Genomic DNA, 25,249 nt, shown 5'->3' with positions numbered 1-25,249 from the left:
GATATTACAGAATGCAAGTGGTAGGTAGAAGTTAACAAGAGGTAATTATGTGAGCAAGGATAAACATGGCTTTCAAAACACACATGCTTTCCCCTGGCCACTGTTGTACAGTTCTAGTGTTATATGTAGTAGAAAGGAGCATGATGTTTCTTTACTTTGCAGGTCGTGTTTTTGCTAGAATATTTATATAAGTGCAATCAGAAAGGAGAGCAAAAACGGTCTTGCGCTAAGCTGTTTGCTTGTTTTGATATTGGCCTAGGTTGGGCACTTGCTTGAAGGTGAGGGCATTTAGCGGGTTGCCCAATGATTAAGATACATGCCAGCAATTAGACACAGATAGTGGCTACTCGCAGGAGATTCGCTGTAGGGCATGTCAATTGCAGAAGGGATGGCGACAACTGCATTGATCGCTTCATACTAACACAGATACCTTGATTAATACAAACGTTTGGTGACTATGCTATAATTAAGCACACAAAGACACAGAAGGATGTAATATTGATGGCACATGTTGCAAGGACAATGCACATAAAAGAACAAGTCTAAATGATACTATGTGCCCATTCAAATGACTAATGTGATGTTTTGCGTTCTCTGTTTTTCCCTGACCCTCTCTTCCATCTCTCCCCATCTCCTCCTGTTCTTTGATTTTGTTTTTTCTTTTATCGCATTACCAACCTATCTTTGCGCAATGTTTTCCAAATGTATGTTATGTTTTGGATGCAATTTGTTGTGATATATATGTATTTATAGCCCAGCCTTGATAAAGACCAGGAAACGGTCGAAACTTGTGTTGGCACCAGGGCACCAATATCATTTGACGATATACAGAATGTGTGAGAAATTGAACTGAAGCAATTATCAGCATCTTACGTAACTAACCAAATTGCCATTCTTGATCACCCACTGATTATCACAAATAAACAAACTGGAATTCAATCATAAGGGACATGCGCATGTGACATGGTGCAATAACTAACATTTTCTTTACAATTGTGAGCTGTTGGCCAGCCCTCATGCACCTACTGCGGCAGCAGTCCACTCGTTATTGACACTCCCTGGCGCAGCTGAGCGGAGATAGCCCCATCATTCACTGGTTAGATTTATGAGCTACCCCTCACTTTAAATGCAATTCCCCCATTCATGTGTTCTTCATGTTCCATCCGGGACCATATGGTCTACAGCCCTCTCTTCCTGCCTCATTCTCACCATAACGTCCTCTGCGCCTATCACTGTCGATCACGAAGGAGATAATCACATTTGGATGCAACTTTCTCTTAATATTAGAAGTGAACGATTCCATCTGCTGCAACAGCTCACAAACATTCCCAAAGCTGAAAAACACAATCTAACTCTCTTTCAAATCTGCTCTTCTTCGTTGAGCAAAATAGTGCTCAAATAAACTTGATAGGCTGTGACACAATTAATATGATGTTTTATGTGTGCCCTGTTCAAGTTACAAATCTGTGGAAACTTGACCCACCTACTTTTCCAGTGGTGATCTGGGCAGGAACCATGAACACAGACATGCTGCACAGTTTGAAATCGTCCATATATTGGTAAATAAATGGTCTGGTGTAGATGGCATCCAATTAAATACACTGGAAACACAAAGTCCAGTGCTGTGAGTCATAATGTTCTGGTCTTCATATTAGGGTTTCCCACTCCCAGTAAATGGACTTTATTCTATACAGAACACCCACAAACATACAATTGATAAAAGGCCTCATTTTCAAAAAGGGTGGAATGAATGCCACCCATTTGAGAAGAGAAAATTGTCAGGCAGTATAGCCAATAATAACACCATTGCTGGCTGCAAAAGCATAACTACAGGCAGTGGTCGAAGTGTATGAAAATAAGTAGTGGAACTATGTTCCCTGCTGGCCCAACCCCCACAAACCCCATCCTCGCAGACCCTCCCACTCTGACTACAAAACCCACACCTAGTAATTACTGCTGATCGTATCTACCACCGGGCATACCTCCATTCTATCAGCAGAGGCGTAGAATACTGCTTGATAATGCACTAATAAACTCATTAGAAAATGCATTTTCCCAGGCAATATTTTGTACATAAAAAGGGCTTACATTTAATGCAATCCCCTACATCGTAGGCTGAACACAAAATATGCTTTTAAGCTTCATGATCATTTTATAAACAAAATGTATGGGTCTTTATACTATCACTAGATTATGTGACTTCTCACTGCTTTGGTGGGAAATCTTACATGTGCAAGTGGGTTGAATTTGATTGCTCTTTGGTGATTTTGTGGATGGTGCTGAAACGCTGTTCTAAGATAACATAGCAATTTGTATGATTTTTTCTGATACCAAATGAGAATCCTGCGTGCTAATTAATTACGCAACCACCAGTACTCAGCTGTCAATTTCTTAGAGAGACAAGCAACATTCAGCCATACGAGATTGCGTTTGGATTATTTTATAATCTGTTATTTTGCTTCACGTTCTAAAATTTCTCTGGCCAATATTAGCGAAATATAAGGATCATAAAATAAACAAATAACAACCAATGCATTTGATCCTTGAGCACAATCATTTCCTCAAACAAGCTTCTTTTTGCTCTAGAATTCACTGCAGGTATAGATGTCGCTAGTATTATGGATGACCTAAGCATATAATTACACCTCACCTGTTGCACGCACTACTTCGTAAAGGAATATTTACAGTGCTGCACATACCTGGACGGGCAGGGGTCCATGTTGCATTCCTTGAGCTTAGGTTTGGGTTTCTTGTTTTCTGGGTAGTACTGGCAGTAGTGATCCGGTACCACGCGAGTCAGGCGGATGTCCACACACTCGGCCGAGTTGAGCTGGTACCCTAAAATGCAGAGACGTGAACACAATTTAACGGCACTGTGGTCAGGCCCTGCTGAGTTCAATTCATTTATATGACTAAATGATGTAATGGGCACGCAAACGATAATCCTTCCAAGAGACCACAGATTCTTTAAGAGCCACTAGGTTTAAATTCAATATAGCATTCAACCTCTGCCTGTTTAATATGCAGAACATCTCCCAATGTGTAGCGTAGCATGGTTATCTGTCTGATTTAAGTTAGCGTGCACCACAGAGAAGTGTTGCAGTGCATAATGTGTCACTGACATACTCCAAGAAGCTGCATAACCAATTGAAGTAATCTTTTGGATTTGTCAGAGCAGAAACCTACACCTGCGCCATGTCCTTTAGTGGAGTATTGCTAGGAGCAACATGAACACCAATGAATCAGCGCGTATGTTACGTCAAGATCCACAAATGGGAAAGTCTATGATCTACAATAGCAAAATAACACACCTGTCTTTGTATTACAGCAATGCTGTTTCTTAATGGGAAATTGAGTACAATGAACACACATTTTATATATGGTTCAGTTTGTTTGTACCGCGTTAGCCAAAGATAATATAATAGGTTTACACCCAAAAACAAAGGCGACAAGGCGATACCGTGGTAAAAATACACATTCATCTGCAAGCTTTGCAAATCTCCGGATGACTCCATCTTCCTATACCTGTTGAAGGGTCGCAAGATTAGAAAAACTTGCAAATAAATTAACTTTGCTAGCCTAACTAAGGTTTCACCCTCTTGTTTTATTTAGCTGAACACTTTATATAAAAAGCTACATATACATTAAATCTCTTCCTTGTGTACCGAATTATGTGGACTAACATTTGATGGTGGTGAAGCCCTTTGTTTCGTGTTTTGAGCTGTGCAGAATGGCATTTAATAATATTGCTTTTCTTGAGTTGTTTCATGTGTTAATAAATAATTAAAAATTACAAAAAATGTTATACGAATTTAAAACAATGAAAACATTTTGATAGTTTTTTCAATTTATGGGGTACCCTCCTATCTCCCCATTTCCCTATCTTTATTACCCCACCACAACACCTGCCCCACCTGTTGTAATCCCTTACCCCGCATATACTTTAAACATAAAATTCGACATTATTTCATTATTTATGTTTCGTTATAAAATATTTGTATTTGTATTTTGTTTATTTATATAGTGCGCCGGGCCCAAAGGCATCTGGGCGCATATCTTAGGAGGCAAAGTTACGATTACATACAAGAAAAAATAAGGTGGCTCTACCAATTTACAGACAACATGTGGGTAGAGCTACTGTATGACAAGAATATATACCATATAAAATACAAAGCATGTACAGGCAACAAGGATATACACAAGTTGTCTACGTACAAGAGATATGAGCATAGAGTAGTACAGAGGCAATATGCACAAGAGCTATACATTAGGATGCGAGAGATTAGTGGCAGATTGACCGTTTCCATAGTATATCGTCCGATATCTTATGTGTTTTGTGCTAAGAGCCACCCTTTAGTTTTGCTCTTAAAGGAATGAAGGAAGGTTCAGCTCTAATAGCATTCGGAAGGGTATTCAGAGCTTAGAGGCCAAGACAGGGAAGCTAGTGCCACCTGCTTTTTGAAGTTTAAATCTAGGCAGGGATAGGCTATGGGCCTGGGCCGCTCTCAGGGGTCGAGAGGAAGTGTGGAGTCTGAGATGGTTGGCTAAGTAAATAGGAGCCTAGTTGACTAGGCACTTGTGAGCCAGGGCAAGTGTTTCCAGATAGATTATGTGCTTAACAGGAAGCCATTGTAGATTACGTCTGTGGTTAGAGATGTGGTGGTTACTAGGTATGTTTAAGGCTGCTCTAATGGCATTATTCTGAATGACTTGGAGTTTGTTAAGGTTAGATTGGCTAGTCCTGAGGTAAAGGGTGCTAAAATAGTCTATCTTAGACATGACAAGTGTTCTAGCCAAGATAGTGGAATTAGGGGTAATCAAGAATGGTCCTCAAGCCATAATAAGCTTGCATGTGTAGGCCGACGCTGAGCTGACTGCATTGGTTTGTCTACACAATGATAGTGTCGAATCAAGGTAAATTCCTAAGGTTTTGGTATCCTTAGAGACCTTAATAACATTGCCATCAATTATAAACGACCGGAAGGAAGGGTCAAGTTTAATCAGAAGTTGGTGTGAACCCAGAATGAGGAGTTCCGTCTTGTCGTCATTGAGACAAAGCTCATGTTACGGCATCCATGCCTAAATAACCATGTATACGTCATTCAGGGATTTAGTGTCCTCTGCATAATCACCTGTGATGGGTATGAGTATCTGGGTGTCGTCGGCATAGTTAGTGTACGAGACACCCAGATAGTCAAGAACATCAAGAACATCAAATTGGGGTTTGGTGAACACGTTATAAAGTGTTGGTGACACAATTGAACCTTGGGGTACACCACAGTGGTTGGGCGTAGGCTCAGCAGATGCTAGCGGAGAAAACACCTGCACGGATCTGTTGCTTTAAAAAGATCTGATCCAGGCGGTGGCAGAGTCAGAAAAGTGGGCAGCTGATATGAGGTGTTGGCAAAGGATTTGGTGATTAACTAAATCAAAGGCAGCTGAAAGATCAAGTAATAATAGCAAAGCTAATTTCCCGTTGTCTTTCAGCACCTCGATCTGTGTTTTGAGGTTGATGAGGGAAGTCTCCGTCCCATGCCTAGGCCGGAAGCTGGATAGCCTTAGGCCAAGAAGGTTGTTAACTTCCAGATAATCCTGAATCTGGAGATAAGCAGCCCGGTCCAATATTTTGAGCAAGAATGGGACTGTGTTAATGGGCCTATAGTTGGTAGGTAGGTTGGGATCAAGCGACGTTTTTTTAAGCAGAGGGATGACTCATGCGCCCTTTAATTTTACCAGGACTATACGTGATTTGAAGGATGAGTTTATAAAGGCAGTAATGAATGGGGCTAGATCATGGGAGGCCTCCTTGATAATGGGGGCTGGACAGTTGAATGATTTAATTGTGTTAATGATGCATTCAACTTCAGCAATAGTGAGTGGAGAGAAGCTGAAGGGTTTAATGTTAGGAGTGGCCTGGGTGATTGCAGTCGTAGGGGTGTTCAGTTGTTTGCCTGTCTGCATACATTAGTTATTATTAATTCATTATTAACACTGTATACTGTCTTGAGTGTATTTATTTAAAATAGGAGAACTTAGTATAGAGAACATCACAAATTAAATTACCTCCAGGCACTTGATAATAGGTGCTTGTGTGTCGGAAGCCGCCTCCTGGAGTAGGTGCGGCTTGACATGTTCAGTGACGTTCTGTGGTCCTTTCCTCTAGCTTGCGAGAGGACATCTAGATTGAAATCTGCAGAGAGAGGGGTAGTGAGTGCCGAGTGTTGAGGTCTGGAAAGCACTGCCAGACCTGCCGCCAGAGCTACCATGCTGAGCTGAGTCGGTGTGTGGTACTGTGGGCTGCAGGCAGCTGTAAGTGGTAATCTGCAGCTAGGTCCCCGTCCAGAGGGGAGGGGGCAGCCACTGCTGGTGCTGCACCGTAAGCAGCTGCATCCTCCCGCTTTGGAGATTACTTGAGAGCCCTGGAGCTAATTCGTCTTAGCTTAGCAGCTTCCTGTTTAAGGTGAGGATTTCATGTACAGTTTGCCCAAAAGTATATTTGAGAGCACTATTGTGAGCAACTGGTTGTCGCAGTGTATGCAAGGTTCTTCTGCACTCTGCCTGTTCTGCCTGTTTCTACTGGTGTGCCTCAAAATGTTTTCTGCTGGCTTTTATGCCCACCAGTGCTTGTCTTTTGGAGTAGTAGCACTGTATTACAGTTGTGTGGCCATCGTTGTCGCTGTGCAGGTTCATTATATCATCCTCTGAGGTAGGGAGCATGGCGACTGTGGCGAGGCATTTCTTTGAGCCACCGCCCCCGTAACTGGACTTCACCTCAAAAGTGGGGTTTCTGTCTGAAAGAAAGGTTGCAGCCACAAAAACTCGGAAATGAGGAACATCTGGGAATTTGCAGCGCAAGCCTCTAAACGACTCGCAGCTGCAAAGCGAGGTGCAATCATGGAGGCTCATGATGGAACCCCAGTGAAAGCATTGAACTTTGTCCTCTCTGAAAGTTCAGAACATGAGGATAGGGGGATCAGCTATTGAACGACGTGACCTAATTGAAGTTACAGAAGCAGTTGACCCATTAAATGGGGGTGATCTATCCTGCTTGCGACATATATCTCGAACATGCCCCCAGAAAACCTTTGAGCTGGAAGATGTCAATAGGGGTTGGGGATAGAGAAGGGATCTCGGATGTAATGACTTCTAAAATTACTGCCTTCTTTCCTGTTCGAGATGTCACTTCAGTCGATGTTGGTGTCGACATGCTTAGCTGAGAATTCTGCTCAGACTTGAGGAACTCACAAATTCACTCTTCTGCCTTGGCATTAAAACTATTGACTATGTAGTAAAGGCATTGGCCAAGACTTGTTCAGAGCAGACATTCACTCACAAACATCTTCTGGCATCTGAAAGGTTCTTGTATCCCTTCGGCAAATTCATGCTACTCGTGTTCTAGCTCGGTGTTGACTAATCCACAAACAGTTGACGCCCTGACATCAGTAGCAGAACCCTCCAGATTATTCAAGTTTGCACAATGACATCACCATGGATCGAAATGGAATTATCAACACTGACACCTCGAACATGCCTGAGCTTCACGTGGAAATCCATCCTATAAGGCAGGAAATTGGTATTGGTTTCTTTCCATGTGGCTCAGATCAGCCTTCAGCTAATAATGTCTCATCTCCATTAGCGGTGGCCACCAATGACATCAACAACTTATCATTCAACTCCAATGCCGATAGTTCCCCGGCGGTAATGTTTAACATTTTAGAAAATGCACTCTCACGGCTGACAACTAGATGTGATGAAATTGTAAAAAATATAGAAAATCAAGGCTCTACGCTTCCATTAGTTGTGGGTATATTGAATACACTCGCTAACACTAATAAGATGCATTCTACTATTTTGGACAAAACACACGTCAACACGGTCACATTAAGGAACTCTGTTCTTACTCATTTTGAAATAAATAAGGAAAAACAGAAAGAGAATCGGACAGTATTGGTTTTCAACACGAGTCTGCCGACCCTAGCATGGCGAAATATAATTCTGTGGCTTGGTACAAACGTAAGAAGAGGAAAGTCATTAAACAAGTCATCTTGTATGATGATCTAGCATCTAAAAAGAAAAGAAATAGGACTAAAACAATCTTCGTCAGTCCCTATCAGACGCTCCTGTACCACTGGGCCATGTTGTGTTTTGCACAAAAGCACTGCTAACATTTCTTCCAATTTTAAGGGTCAATCCTCGAAGGGGTCCAACTTGAAAAATGGTTTGGTTGATGTTTGGTTTGCGGTGGAGGAAGAGAATGTTATTGTAGCTGTGAGCGACTCTCCTCCACCTCCAATTTATGAAGCTTTGAAAAATCTGATTGGTACATCCCTTCAAGGGAATGCCCTTCCGGTTGGAAAGGGTAATCGTAAACAAAGTAAACCGAATTTCCCTCTGCGAAATCAATCTACGAAATCGGTCAGTCACAGGGAGGCATCGATATACAATCTTGAGAAGTTGTTTTCCAGTCCTGTTGTTGTTACATCCCAAACAGTTGTAGAGGCTAGGCGATTAGTAACCAGTGTTATGGTTCAAACAGATTCAAACACATTTACATCACAGTTGCAACCAGCCTCTCAGGCCCACACTGCTTGGGACAAGACCAATGTTATGCAAATACAGTCTTTTTTATGATGGAAAAAGCTATCATTTAAATCGCTTTCGAATTCTGGAGTTTTTTCACTCTCATCCCTTTACGATTTATTAGCAGTGACGATGTTAGAATTGTGGACTCTTGCGATAATGTTAGATATGTTACTTCACTTGAGCACTTTACAAAGGACAGTACTCTTGCTTATGCTATGGATCATTGTCCTGCTCTAAACCGGTTTGGTTATGCATGTTCTGTTTTGGAGATTGAGGCTCCATCTCCAATATATAGTGAGGCTAACTCACAGGGGGGTGGAGGGGTTGGCCGAAATCCAGTGTTATGGTGCAGCTCTGAACCGCCATAAATTGCCCAGATCCGACACACCCAGGACATTTTGTTCATCAGATAATTACACAAAGATGCTCGCAACAGACCCACACTCACGTGGGTGCAAGCCTTATAACCTAGGTGAATTGGTGGATGGACAACGTGATGTGGGGGAGGAGCGTCACTGGGAGTGGCTGGCCAATGTGGTGGAAAAGCGAAGACAGCTTTATTCCTAGTCCTCCTCTCCTATTTCGTAGCTGGAATACTTGTGGACACCGCCACCTTTTTGGGGATGAAGGCCTTCTAGAACTTAGCGATATTTTAACATGATTGCACTCCAAGAGACCAGACAAACGGAACCACTTATGAATGATGGTTGGGCCACCTTATCAGACTTGGCTAGTCAGAGCCCCAGAGGGCGCCCTAAAGCTGTCCTGGCTCTGGGATTAAGAAACTATGAGCCATGGTTGAAATTACCAGTCCTTCAATGAACAGTCTTGTTGGCAGAATTATACTTCCACTAAAACCATATATGGCGGGAATTAAAGAAACAATTGTTATCAACATCAATGATCCCCCATATACAGCGTGTCATGCTGCAGCAGTTAGGTATGAGACAGTACTGTTAAACAGCGTGGTTGCCTCAACACCTGTCCTCTTTTGTGGGGATTTTAATTCTAAGATCCCCCGTGATGTTAACTTGAGGGAGGCCGATTTAGATGGCTTGTCCTCTCCTGTTTTGGGAGGTAGATTGGATAAGAGCTGTCCACTTGGGAATAACTGGGCCAACCTGTTCTGTATGGCGGGGGTTTAGCATGGTAAAGAGTGCATATCCCTCTGTCTCCCTGCCTCAGGTCACTAGAATAGGGCATAATAGCAGCAACATACTAGATTACATTTTTGTTACTAACACCTCTTCACCAATCACTGACTGTGTGTTTTCCAACGCCAGGAAAGACCACTACCCACCCACATGTTGCCAGTCTTAACTTGCAGAATCAATGTTTGAGTTCCACGTCTTTCGGGTCCCTACAAGTTAACTCAGCATTAAATCGTATTTCATTGACTGATGGCAAGATTGGGACTGCCTCCCATTTTGTTCAGGCTGCCCTGAGTAAGTTCATTTTGGATAGCCTGTCCACTGTTTCAGTCTGGACCTCGGAGGCAGCCCGTCTAGCAATTACTAATTACGAAGCTTGTACAGAGACCATCAAGCCCAGCACCTTTGTGAAGGCAGTCACTTGTTCTAGAATGGGCATAGGTCCCAACCAACTACATAAACATACCTTTGTGACACATATTAAGCAAAAGAAAAGGGAAGTTTGTAAAGAAATTTGGGGCCTCGCTCTTTCTGCACTTAACGCTGTAGACTACGCCTTTCGGCTGAAGTGCATAAAAAACAGTTTCAGGTCGACTGTTCACAATGGCGGGCTCTGGTCTATTTGTCTATAACTCACAACACAACAATATTTTGGAGGATCATTAAGGCCGGGGAAGAAACCCTTGGTTAGAGTTATTAATGGAGCCTCAGAACAGGACTGGGTTATTCCATAGAGCAGACCTTCGGATGTGGTGGTGTGGAGAACTCCTAGGCTGCTTGTACTACTGCCAAATGGCTTTTCTTGGAAAGCCCTAAGGATATTTACTTCTTGATTATGGCAAGTAAATCATTTTATGTTCCCGCTGCTGATGGTATTTGCAGCATACTAATTAAGACAGACCCGGAACTCTGGGCCAACGCACTATGTTAGTTGTTTCACTGGTCAGCGTGCTACGGACCATACCGTCATCTTGGAGAGATAGTATTATAGTACTGGTGCTAAAAAAGGGTAATCACTGTCACCCAGGGAAACACTGATTATTAGCAATGTTGGACGCACCCGCTAAGATCTTTGCCAGAGTCATACTGGAAGAGCTGCGCGACTGGGCAGAGTGCAATAATATCATTCCAATTAACCAAACGGGTTTTAGGAAGAGATTCAGCACTATGACTAGTGGACTGTCCCTGGTTACTGTCACTCAACAGGCCCAGAAGATACGTAACATTCCTGTATATGCTGTCTTTATTGACTTCAGTGTGGCTTTTGGTACAGTCAATAGGGATAGACTTTGGAGGAAGCTGCACAGTTGGAATATCCCTCTAGGCCTGTTGAAAATAATAATCCTTTTGCACGAACACACTAGGGTCAATGTCCATTTAGACCAACAAGTCAGACAGATTCCAACCTCGAAAGGGCTCAAGCAAGAGTGCCCACTCGCCCCTATGCTGTTTAATCTCTACCTCTCCGATTTAGGCATACCCATTGCTAACATATCTTCTATTCCACCGAAATTGGGGCATATTTCTTTACATTGGATGGGTTATGCAGACGATATTGTGATACTTGATTTAACCCCTGGCAGATTGCAGTCTTCGCTGAGCCTTCTGAAAAGCTATGCTATCCTACGTTGTCTTAAAGTGAATATCACTAAAACTAAAATCATGATCCTGAGTTCTACGCACAGGAAGACGGAAAGGCTGACCTGGCATGCATATGGCTGGGGAGGTAATTTAGGTTGTGGAAGACTAAAATATTTGGGAGTTCATCTGAACTCTAAACTGCGGGGAGTTACCCACTTGAAACAGTAACATCACGGCTTCACAGATAGGTGGCACCATTGGTTCTTTTGCTAATGGGGTGGGGGTTACTCATTGGGCATTTTGATCAAGCTACACCAAACTAAAATCTTACATCTACTTTTATATGGGGCTGAGATTTGGGTTTTCTGGAATATGAAGGGGTTGATTAATATTAATACTGCCATCTTGAACAGACTATTGAGATTGCCTCCTTACACCTCAATGGAAATTATATATTTGGAATGTAAATTCTTACTGATCTATGCTAAATGTCATTTATGCTGCCTGGTGTTGTACTGGAAGATTGTGAATGCCCTGGAAAATTCCTTGAGGGAATTGACACTTGGGGTGCTAACGACAAGAGCAAGCCTGATGCCTTCCAGCTATATTGTAAAAATCAGGCAGATGGCTGACAGGTCGCTTCAGTTTGACCTGTGAAAATGTACTGTCAATGTCGCTCAGTCAATTTAAACAAACTATGAAGGCTCTTGTACTCCAGCAGGCCAAGGAGCAACTGATTGTCAACCTGGTTATGAAATCCAACGCCACAAGATTCATTGATTAAATCCAGGACCCGGTAGTTTTGTCAAGCTATATTCATCATTTCTTGAGCAATTCTTTAGTTTGTGACTGCATTAGACTGAAATTTAACACTCTGAAGACACTTGAGAGAATAGATGCCTGGTTTAAAATTCCGAGAAAACGATAGATTCTGCCTCTTATGTGGCGATATGTTATTAGAATCGGTTAAACACTTACTGACTGCTGGTACATTGTTAAAGCTGCTTAGACTGAAGGCCCTTAGAGCAGCAGGTTTGGAGGAAAACCTGGCCACCAAAAGCACTTTGGGACCTTTTTATGAACGGCTTTCATAAAGCGTGTATCATTCACTTTCTCATTCTTTGGAGAAGAATTGTAACTATCATTGAAATGTTCATTTGACGAGCCGGGTCTTTTTGATGATGATCATTTTAATTTGTTTTGGAGATGACTGTACTTTTGTTTCTGTTCGATTCATGTTTAATTGTACTTTAACGCAGGCTCATTAATTTTCTTTTAATTTGTGTATGGTGTTAAAAGTTGACTTTATTGTTAACTGTATAATACTGACAATAGAATAGAAATAAAATAATAGGTGAACTTGAACTGTGTGTAATGACATTTAATGATACTGAGGGAAAGTTTGGGGGATTGAGTTGTATGGGAGGACAATTAGTGATATCAAATGTCCTGTTGTTTGTTTTGGTTAAAAAAGCACCTATGAGCCGAAACTATTACTGTAGAGTACAGATGGGGGGATAAGCAAGTGTTGTGAGCACAAGGGTTTCCTCAATTTTTTAGGGGGGCTGTGGTATGTGAGGAGAGATACAGCAGAAAAAACATACATATACCACTAGCTACACACCTCTAACACACCGAAAGGTGGCTACTTGTCAGAAATTTACCTCACAGTAGGAATTTCATAGGATTATATCTCCCACCATAGACAAAGAAATGTGTTTAGCATATTTTAATTATTATATCAAACATCATGGTAAAACAACATAAAAAACCTATGTCCAGCGTTCGTTATTTGTAGAAACACAAATGGGCTGAAGAAGCAGACACCAAAACATTTGCAATGTACAATTTACGTGATGTTAGTAATGGTGTATTTTGATCGCATTTTCAATTATACAACAACATGGTATAATAGCGTCAACATTTGAATATGTTTCTAGGGAGAAGGACAACACTGTTGCAGTTTAAAGCTCGTCAGTAAAGTCCAACGCCCCGTCTTCAGGACGCGATAGGTTAAAGAAACACGTTACACTGGCAACATGGCGCCTATGTGTCAGTGTAGTGACCTAAAAAGATAAATAAAAATTGTTTTACTCATCAAACATGATAAAAACGGTGATGGTGGTGTTTGTGTGCATACAAAACATTTAGCCAGGTTGCTAACCTTAAAAGTGATTTCTTTTGGTGTGATGGGCAAAGCGATTGCATGAATCAATTTAATTGAGGCGGCAGACCAGTCCGTCTTAAGAATTCAAGCTGTAAATCAATACGTAAATTTATTTAGATTTTTGTTGAAACAAGTAACATATTGAACCAACAATAGTTACATTTTGATATATGAATCAATCATATTTACCATTTTATGTGTAAGGCAGGGATTTTTGTTTCAAGTACTGCAGAGAAATTTCAGTGGTATACCGAGTTTCTATGGTATTCCGGATACTACATGTCCCATAATGCATCATGGAATCTAAAAGAAATGCGAAAAGCCTTTCAATTTCACAGGTTTCACCTGATTTGCGTTTCTTTCAAGCATTTAAGTGGCAGGGAGTAACACTTACTTGGCCATAATGAGCCCCAAGGCTGTCTTGCATTGTTATATATTGGGTTAGATATTTTAAACCGCTCGCGTGTCAGTGAATGGCTCTGTGGGGGAGACAAAGGCACCAGAGTGTACAATTAGACTCTCTGCACGTTTTTGAGCAACAATCAAGTGTGGCATGGATTTCAAAGCAGGCTTACCTGTCGTGTGTGCATTCACCTTCACAGAATCGCTTTACCCCGTGGCTTTTTCCTTGGTTGAATACTGGTGTAAGCCAAATGTCATTCGTTGACATCGAAAGAGGACTGCCAAGTCCAGTCCATTCGTGTGTGTGTAATAGAGGAAGCACTTTCCTCAGTATTAGAAAGGGGTCGGCCATTTTTGAGTGTATATGGATCCTATGAAGGTATACTTAACACTGCAGTAAATAATGATCTGCTTGCTAGTTCTCAGTAAGGGGGTGTGTATAGTGTGTCAAATACATTTTTTCTTATAGAGCAAAATTGTGCACACAATGGTTATGCATTATATGACAATTTTAGACAAGGCATCACCCTCCAGCAGACATGATAGACATAAATGGCAATGAGATCATATTTCATTGACCCCCCCACTGGTTTTCTGAGCTATTAGTGGATAAACAGACTCCACTCTACGGCAATATTTAGACCGGACTGGACTGTATTGAGATTATAAATCAATTTTTGCTCCATTTTTTTAAGGAACAAATCCCTATTCCCTCCCCGTGGGTGAGCTTTAGATGTCTCAATAACAAACCAAAATATATCTTCGCATGTGTGTTTTGCTTGTAAATAATGGGCCATCAATGGTTTATCCGGAGTACCATTCCGTATGGCTGAGCGATGTTCGCCAATTCGTAATTTCACTGACCTGATCGTTTTGCCTATATAGATTAACCCACAAGGGCATTTTATCCCATAGATCACCCATTTAGTCAGGCAATTTGAGAAGGATTGGTATTTCCATAGCCTGTCATACAGATCGATCTGTTTCAAATTCTTGGTCAAATGGCAGACTGAACAATGTCCGCATGCATAATGACCACTGACTGGTGGCAGTCCCCATAATGTAGATTGAATGGGTGTCTCAATGTTGTTAATAGGGTAAGTGTGTACTAATTTATCCCGCAGATTAGGCATCCGCTTGAAGGCAAATCTAGGACAATTGGGTTGAAAATCATCGGTATAAATGATTTTCCACTGGGTGATATTAGTCATTGAGACAGCTGAGGAGGAGTCAAAGAAACAAAAAGAAGACCTGGATACTTTAGAGAAAAAAATTAATGATGAATCTGCCATTCTAGACATAAAAATACTATTGGGAAATATAGAGGACGAAATGAAAAAATGTAAAACATTTACCTTGGACAAAAAGATATGGAAGTTAAAAAAAGATATACTTAACTACAAGGAAGAGTCCACCTATCCCTATCTAAACCCAACCTTTTTTCAACAACAAAATGCCAACCAAGTGGGAGGGAGGGGTCCATCCAATAATAGAAACTGTGTAAATAAATTCATCACTTTCTCTAACTCATACAACAGCAGTGACTCTGATTCCTCTACAGCACAACCCTCTACTAGCCGTGGAGGCTTAGCGCAAAGAGGTGCCCAACCACAGTTTTTTCAGGGACAGGGGAAACGCGGGAAGAACAGACAATGGGGTAATCGCACGATGCCGACCAGACAGTGGCAACCGCCACAGAACAACTGGTAATCCCGGTTTTCAATCTTAGTTCCCACCATCTCACTGAGACAGAAACCAGTGTCTTAAGTAAGGGACTATCCTTTGTTCCAACCAAAGCTGCCGATAAATTTACCACTGAGGCACCGGTGAAAAATTTCTTCAGACTGATAAGGCTCAAGTATTGTTTCCGCAATCCAAAAGAGGGGCTGACTCCAGACGATAATATATCAGGACTTAAATGTCCTTCGTCTTTTACACCAACACCAGCCATGATCTCTCCAGAAATTCTCACTTTCGAAAACAAAATAATAAGAGAATTAAATTATCTTTTTAAAAACAAAAACCAACAAAAAGATAATCTAACACAAGCAGAGCGAAGAGCTCTAAAAAATCTCGAAAGCAATACCTCCTTTGTAGTGAAACCCGCTGACAAGGGGGGTGGTATCGTAGTGTGGGATGTGAATGGATACAATCTGGAAATTGAAAAACAGTTAGATAACCAACTCTGTTATCGGAAACTTGTGGGCAACCCTACTACGGGATTGACTGAAGAAATTCTGAGCCTTATGAAACATGCACACGATCAAAAGTGGATCTGTAAGGATGAGCTGATGTTCCTGACTATACCCAATCCGACCACTCCTGCCTTTTACTTATTACCCAAAATACATAAGAATGCGATTCATCCACCTGGTCGCCCGATTGTCTCAGCTATAGGCTCATTGTTGGAGCCCTTGTCCATCTATGCAGACTCCTTCCTGAGACCATTTGTGGCTAAGATGAAATCATATGTGCAAGACACTACAGCTATGATACACATCGTTGCCAGTCTACACCCAGGGGCCGATGACATCTTGGTCACCCTGGATGTAGAGTCGTTATACACTAACATCCCCCAGGACCACTGCATTGAAGTATTACATCAATATCTAGAGACAAGAGCTGACCGTACAGTGCCATCCAATTTTATCATCGAATGCGTGAGGCTGGCACTGACAAAAAACTTTTTCTTGTGTAATCAAATCTTTTACCAACAAAGGCAAGGGACCTCAATGGATGCTACATTTGCACCAGACTTAGCAAATTTATACATGGATCACTACGAATCTAATTTCATCTACACAGCGACTAATCCCTTCCATGAACACATTAGTTCATGGCATCGTTACATAGACGATGTGTTCATGCTTTGGCACGGAAGCCAGGACCAACTAGATCTCTTTTTAATATGGCTCAACAGCCAAACTCTAACCATCAAATTCACCATGTCATCAAGCACTGACAATATAGCCTTTCTTGATCTGAAAATCTTCAAAAAAGAAAACCAACTGCGTACTACATTATACAAAAAACCCACAGACAAGAATACGCTTTTATTGTTCAGCAGCTGCCATCCGTCTAGTCTACGGGAAAATTTACCCTATGGACAATTTCTTAGAATCCGACGGAACTGTAGTGAATTGGCTGACTTTAAAATCAATAGCCAGTTCTTGAGCGAAAAACTAAAACAGAGACAATATCCTCGGAAAATAATCAAGAGATCTATGAAGAGAGCACGTAACGCAAATCGCAAAGTGATCCTTCAGAAACACACAAAACCACAAGATGATAGAATTACATGTGTCTCATCTTTTTCGCCCCTGAGTAATGACCTAAGACGGGTGATACTAAAAAATTGGAAAATCATTCATACCGATGATTTTCAACTCAATTGTCCTAGATTTGCCTTCAAGCGGATGCCTAATCTGCGGGATAAATTAGTACACACTTACCCTATTAACAACATTGAGACACCCATTCAATCTACATTATGGGGACTGCCACCAGTCAGTGGTCATTATGCATGCGGACATTGTTCAGTCTGCCATTTAACCAAGAATTTGAAACAGAGTGATCTGTATGAGAGGCTATGGAAATACCAATCCTTCTCAAATTGCCTGACTAAATGGGTGATCTATGGGATAAAATGCCCTTGTGGGTTAATCTATATAGGCAAAACGATCAGGTCAGTGAAATTACAAATTGGCGAACATCGCTCAGCCATACGGAATGGTACTCCGGATAAACCATTGGTGGCCCATTATTTACAAGCGAAACACACATGTGAAGATATATTTTGGTTTGTTATTGAGACATCTAAAGCTCACCCACGGGGAGGGAATAGGGATCTGTTCCTTAAAAAAATGGAGCAAAAATGGATTTATAATCTCAATACAGTCCAGTCCGGTCTAAATATTGCCGTAGAGTGGAGTCTGTTTATCCACTAATAGCTCAGACAACCAGTGGGGGGTTAATGAAATATGATCGCATTGCCATTTATGTCTATCATGTCTGCTAGAGGGTGATGCCTTGTCTAAAATTGTCATATAATGCATAACCATTGTGTGCACAAATTTGCTCTATAAGAAAAAATGTATTTGACACACTATACACACCCCCTTACTGAGAACTAGCAAGCAGATCATTATTTACTGCAGTGTTAAGTATACCTTCATAGGATCCATATACACTTAAAAATGGCCGACCCCTTTCTAATACTGAGGAAAGTCCTTCCTCTATTACACACACGAATGGACTGGACTTGGCAGTCCTCTTTCGATGTCAACGAATGACATTTGGCTTACACCAGTATTCAACCAAGGAAAAAGCCACGGGGTAAAGCGATTCTGTGAAGGCGAATGCACACACGACAGGTAAGCCTGCTTTGAAATCCATGCCACACTTGATTGTTGCTCAAAACCGTACAGAGAGTCTAATTGTACTCTCTGGTGCCTTTGTCTCCCACACAGAGCCATTCGCTGACACGCGAGCGGTTTAAAATATCTAACCCAATATATGACAATGCAAGACAGCCTTGGGGATCATTATGGCCAAGTAAGTGTTACTCCCTGCCACTTAAATGCTTGAAAGAAATGCAAATCAGGTGAAACCTGTGAAATTGAAAGGCTTTTCGCATTTCTTTTAGATTCCATGATGCATTATGGGACATGTAGTATCCGGAATACCATAGATACTTGGTATACCACTGAAATTTCTCTACAGTACTTGAAACAAAAATCCCTGCCTTACACATAAAGTGGTAAATATGATTGATTCATATATCAAAATGTAACTATTGTTGGTTCAATATGTTACTTGTTTCAACATAAATCTAAATTAATGTACGTATTGATTTACAGCTTGAATTCTTAAGACGGACTGGTCTGCCGCCTCAATTAAATTGATTCATGCAATCGCTTTGCCCATCACACCAAAAGAAATCACTTTTAAGGTTAGCAACCTGGCTACTTGTTTTGTATGCACACAAACACCACCATCACCGTTTTTATCATGTTTGAGTAAAACAATTTTTATTTATCTTTTTAGGTCACTACACTGACACATAGGCGCCATGTTGCCAGTGTAACGTGTTTCTTTAACCTATCACGTCCTGAAGACGGGGCGTTGGACTTTACTGACGAACTTTAAACTGCAACAGTGTTGTCCTTCTCCCTATAAACATATTCAAATGTTGACGCTATTATACCATGTTGTTGTATAATTGAAAATGCGATCAAAATACACCATTACTAACATCATGTAAATTGTACATTGCAAATGTTTTGGTGTCTGCTTCTTCCGCCCCTTTGTGTTTCTAAAAATAACGAACGCTGGACATAGGTTTTTTATGTTGTTTTACCATGTTGTTTGATATAATAATTAAAATATGCTAAACACATTTCTTTGTCTATGTTGGGAGATATAATCCTATGGAATTCCTACTGTGAGGTACATTTCTGACAAGTAGCCACCTTTCGGTGTGTTAGAGGTGGGTAGCTAGGAGTACAGATGGGGAACTATGGGCCTCATTACGACCCTGGCGGAAATCGAAAAACGATGGCGGAAATGCAATACCGCCATCGAATAGCGCTCGGTGCGATCATGACCCGTCACCGCAAAGTACGATGCCATTAGCGACACCGTAGTGAACGCCAACGCTAACTGCACCAAGTACGCACGCGCGCGCCATGGCAAACCGTAATTACCACCATGGCGCAACGGTACGCGAATTCTGACCCTAGCGGACATGCACCTAACGCCATCAAGCACGGCGGAAAGTACCATTCCGCCATGGTGAGAAGTACGGCATCGCGAACCAACCGTAAACGGCCCTACTGAGTGCCTGTACACCGCTCCCTGGCCACATTGTACAACCCCCCGTAGGTGCAATGAAGTCACACAATGCAACCAGTGAAATGTACTAGTCATCCATGCCTGCCAACGAACGAATGAATCTCAAGAGGGCCCAATGGGAGCTGCAGGGCACAGATGGCACGAATACAGAAGCTATACAAATGGACATGACCTCAGTCTCCCACCAAGAAACGCACGCAAACACAGGCACCTGTGACCAGCAATATTCCGATAATCACATCATTCCACCAATCCAACTGGCTGACCGGCATCTGTTACACAAAAGCTAATCCCCCGCCCCTGAGCATGACATCATCAAAACAGTCATATTGGCAGCCCTTATCCCTGACCTCACTGGGCTTCGTAGGCAAACGCGCCCAGCACAGTACCACGCAACTATACCCCGAAGCTGGAACCCAATGCAGATCTCCTCACAATACATCGCTCCCCAAATAGTAATATGCCACATCACTTGCAAAGAAGAACGCTACACGGTTCATATCAGAATAGAAATTTAATGCACAACAAATTCTCCAAGCCCATACAGCCATTAGGCCATGAACTCCAAAATACATTTCACCATTGTGGGCTGCATCCGCAATAAATGACCAGCTACTTCTTGTGTGACGCCCTGTTCCTACATGGTACACAGGGGCTACATTCTCGTACGAAAAGGCAACATGGAAGCGCCTAGAACCGCAGGGCCGTCCCAATAGGGAGGCACTAGTCCAGCTGAAAGGCCGAAATGTTGCTCCTAGCCACTAGTACTGCGTAAGGGCATGTGGCCCATTGGCGATCGTCCCATAAGATCGTAATGCTGCTCCACTGATTAACACGAAGCAGCAGGTGTCGGGAGTAAAATCCATCTGCAGGAGTGGCATACAGATGGCAGTGGCAAAAGGGGAGGAGATACCTGTCAACCAAATGAAATGAAAAAGAATAGTATGGCCATCAGAACTACATTTGAATTACTCACTTCAATGATCACACCAAATCCACAGCCATATGCATGCTAGCCCACTCCAAAGGATCATCACCACCCAAAAACCACTTGCGAATCATAACTATCTATATCGAGGTGAAAACACTATCACAAACGAGTGTACCTGTGCATGCGTCTGTTAAAACAGAATCCATCAGATGGGATTGGTAACGTGCATAGACACAAGTGTCTGAAGGCGCGTCGAGACAGGGAGGGCTCAACAAGGCCAGATAGACGATGGTCCCACTATGGCAGCCCTGCATCACATAGCGCAGGGGAGGCGGATAGATTCCAAGAAGCCCTGTACATGGCAAACTCTGTATCAAATCATCTGTCCATGCATCCATACATCATTCCCTCATCCCGTAATGAAAACGCCTGTTTCCATACTCACATAACATGTGAAATTTCCATTGAGTCTGTGCGTTATGCAGCCTGCAAAATCCACTGTGGCCCAGCCCGTAATTCCAGTGTTGTGAAGTAACATGTATTTGGGAACGTCCGGCCTCATCGCCCACGTCGCTATTGCGCATCCCAAACTATTCATATCAATCATTGCATCCTCGCCATGGCCCCTGTCCCAAGGACATTGAACAATAGAACGTTATATTTGCAGTCAGACCTGTGGGCATCTCCTCGCCGCTAGCTGAAAACCGAAAGCGCCGCCCTTCGAATTCCTCATTTGCAACATCACGTCGAAAAGGCATCTGTGGCCGCTTGAATTCACAAATTAATCCATCTAGTGCGGCTGTGTGTGAAAATGGCAACTGCCTTCACTCACAAATGGGACGCCCCGCCCGTCGGTGAACCTCGGTACAGTGTTGCATGAGGGTCCACCGTTACTCGAGTACTACGTTCCACTGACCCTTCACAAGTCTGTTCGCGACTGCAAAGATAGTATGTGAAACAATGGGACCATAGCCGAATGAACATATCAACCAATGTTACACTGCCATCGGGTACAAATACATGATTGTAATAGCAAGATGCCATTCGTCGAATTGCAGCGTTGTGTGCGGGACGTGCTCGCCCAAAGGGGAGAGCAGCTTGCACAGGTGGAATGAATCACCACAGGTGGAGGCCATACAGCCTGAAAACACATAAATTGCACACCCAGTCTCCTCCCACAACCACACCCACTCCGAAATGCTACCGGCAGGACTAGCTATGTTGGCCCTGGGGGACCTGATAGCACTGCAAGTACTCCAACTTCAAGAAGAAGACGAACACCAACTACAACCGGCCGCACGGAGGAGACGCAGGAGGAGGAGGGCAAGGCAGGGCCAGCAAGGGCCGCCAGCACAGCCACTACCACCACGCAGGCAGCCCGCAATCCCACGCCTCCGAGCACATCCGTTCAACCTCACTGATGAGCAGATCCACACCCTCTACCGTTTGGACCGGGACACCATAACCGCCATTGTGGACATGACACAGGCTGACCTTGTAAGCATGATAGATAGCCCAACCGCCATCCCACCCCTACTGAAGGTGGTGTCTGTACTCCACTTCCTGGCCACAGGCACCTACCAGCACACAGTCGGACAGTTGCATGGCATATCACAGCCACTGTTCTCACGGACACTATTGCAAGTGCTCGATGCCCTCCTGAAGCACGCAGACGACTACATCTCTCTACCACGCTCGGAGCAGGAAATTACCAACACTAAAGTGGGATTCCATGCACTTGCCGGCATACCGGGTTGCATTGGTGCCAATCGACTGCACCCATGTGGAATTGGTCATCCCACATGCCATGGAGGCCCAGTACCGCAACCGAAAACAATTTCATTCTCTGAATGTACAAATGGTGTGTGACTCCAACAGGATCATTACACATTGTTGTGCCAGATTCCCTGGATCAACCCATGATTCTATGGTCTTGAGGAACTCTACTATACCACGCTACATGGAGCGACACGCAGGGAACAGATCCTGGCTACTCGGTGAGTCTCATTTCATGCATGATGATGTGGGGTATGTGATGCGGCAATGACCTGGCAGGAAGGGGGGGGGTGCGTACGTAGCAATGGCATTCCTCAAAATTCCTTTATTGTCCACATACAGGTGATGCCGGGAATCCACTGAAGAGATGGCTCCTCACACCAGTCCGGAACCCACGGGACCAGCATGAGGAGGACTACAACCATGCCCACTCACGTACCCGTGTAGTCATAGAACAGGCATTCGGCCTACTGAAGACTCGTTTCCGCTGCCTCAGCAGGTCTGGCGGGGCACTCCTGTACCGCCATGTGAAGGTTGCAAAGATGGTCATGGCATGTGTCATGCTCCACAACATGTGCGTACGTAGAAATGTGCCCATGCCCCCTGACGCAGAACTGCAAGCACCTGATGATGGTCATGATGAGGGTGGGGATGTGGCAGCACCTCAAGGAGTCTGCGAGGCACAGGAGGGCCGTGACATTCGTCAGCATCTCATAGATGCATGCTTCTAGCACTCACACCTGGTGGCTGATACATGGACATGGGACTCGTGGCACTGTGTGTGTCTGGAACATGCACAATATGGACTGTACGCCTATAATGGCCTCGTACACAAAGATCAATGTCCACACATCTCATTGGATGATCGTGCATTGTTTATGGCATATGTGATATCATGTTAAACACCCTATCGACCCGCCACCCAAGTGAGCCCAACACACCCCCTCCACCCTCCTACCTCCCCCCCGAACACCAGTGTCCAAAGATGCTCATTGTCAGTGGGCAGTCGCTATTGCAAGCCCCCTCTGCGGGTATCAGGGGCACCCCTGCCTGTGGAGCGCAGGTTCCTCCCAGATCTACGTTGGGGGCTGCCCTGGACGGAACTTGCAACGGATGATGTCTCTGCCTGCTCACGTCCATGCATGTCCCTAAGGGTTTGTGAGAGCTCAGTGAGCACACGGCGCACTGCGGCAAGTTCGGCACATACGTCTTTGGACGTCGCATGCAGTTCCCCCCTCAGGCTCTCGGTGCTTCTCTCCATTTGTACTCTCAGGCTCTCGGTGCTTCTCTCCATTTCTACTCTCAGGCTCTCGGTGCTACTCTCCATTTGTGCCCTTAGTGTCTCTGTACTTCTCTCCATTTCTGCCCTAAGTGTCTCAGTTGATGTTTCTATGTCTGCCTTAGTGCCCCCACATTCATCGGCATGGTCCTTGAGGAGCGTGGCCAGTTGCTGCTGTTGCACGATTACCTGGTCGAGGGACTGTTGCCTCTGCTGGGCCATGGCCATTTGCGGTGGTGTCACAGAGTGGCTGATCACCTCATGTTGCCTTGCCACAGGGCTTGTGGGGGATGGCCAGTCGTCGTCTTGTGGGTGCCCCTGCGTGGTATCCTCATGGTGTACGGGATGGAACAGACAGGGGGATTGAGACAGGTCATGGATGGATCTAACTTCGACACCCCCGTTTTCTGTGTTGGAGCATGCTGCCATTAATGCAGTGTCACCTATGGTGCTGCTGCCACCAGAAGCAGTGCCTACTGTGGCATCCATTGGGGGGACCTGTGGTGGTGTTGTTGTGGGCATGCTGGCTGCTGGGGTGCCTGTTGGAGTTCCCTCCTGTGTGCTGCCACTTGATTTGTGCTGCTGCCGTGTCTTGATGCGTGCAGCTGAGGTGGAGGGTCTTTGGCCGTTGGTCTTGGCCCTCTTTGCAGGTGTGCTGGTAGGGGTGTCCTGGAGCTCGTCGTTTGGATCGGACCCTGTGGTGGAGTAAAGGAGGGCGAGCGTTATTAATGGGTCTGTGGGAATTGGAATGGCAATGTATCACATGCATTGGGGTGGTACCTGAGGGTGATTTGGGTCGGGGCCTTGGAGGTGGTTTCATTTGTGTGTGGAGTGAGGGTGCAGTTGTTTGGCAGCCTGCAGTTAGGGGGTGCCTGCTGCACGTGTAGAGGGTGTTTTTAGGATTTTTAATTATTTATGTATTTGATGTGAGTTTTAAAGTGTGCTATCAGGCCTATGTATGTGGACGTTCTCCTGGACATGTGTTCCTGTTGCACTATGTGGGCACGTGGTACTTCACATGATTGGACATTGTGGTTTTGGCATTGTTTTATTTGGGACACCTACCTGAATCTTCGGATGTCTGCACTCCTTTCTCCATCCCTCCGACTCCCTCTATGCTCTCCATTCCAATGGTGGAGGCACAGATTTCTTCCCAGGGGGTCAACTTGATGGGTGATTCCGATCCTCCCCCGGTAGCTGTGGCAATGTTGCGGTTGGCAGAAAGTATGCTACGGACGCGTATCCGCAGGTCGTCCCATCGCTTTCTGCATTGCTGTGGGTTGCGGGGTGCGGTCCCCACCGCACTTACCCGCTGTGCCACCAGGGCCCATATGGCTTTCTTGTTCGCAAGTGCCGTCCTGGTCATTTGCGTGGAGAAGACGGCGGCAGCATTCTCCTGGAGGGTCTCTGTGAGCACAGTGAGTTCCTCACGGGAGAAGTGGACCTGCCGCTTGCGGTCGCACGCTTTCTTCGCTACTTTTCCCATTTTTCTTGGTTTCACTAGGGTGGATGACGGGTTGGGATGT

General features: G+C 43.9%; 1 protein-coding gene across 2 annotated transcripts in view; it reads right to left on the bottom strand.

The window, feature by feature from the left end:
- ADAMTSL3 (ADAMTS like 3) overlaps positions 1-25,249 on the bottom strand; it is a 1,638,295-nt gene that overhangs the window by 481,467 nt on the left and 1,131,579 nt on the right. For both annotated transcript variants that reach the window (XM_069625001.1, XM_069625002.1), the window contains exon 11: positions 2,700-2,838. In XM_069625001.1, the coding sequence (XP_069481102.1) occupies positions 2,700-2,838 (139 nt within the window). The remainder of the gene's footprint in view (positions 1-2,699; positions 2,839-25,249) is intronic.

This window comes from Ambystoma mexicanum, chromosome 11, assembly GCF_040938575.1.
Source record: "Ambystoma mexicanum isolate Mex_15411 chromosome 11, UKY_AmexF1_1, whole genome shotgun sequence".
NCBI classification, from domain to species: Eukaryota; Metazoa; Chordata; class Amphibia; order Caudata; family Ambystomatidae; genus Ambystoma; species Ambystoma mexicanum.
This window is presented reverse-complemented; position numbering and strand designations above follow the sequence as displayed.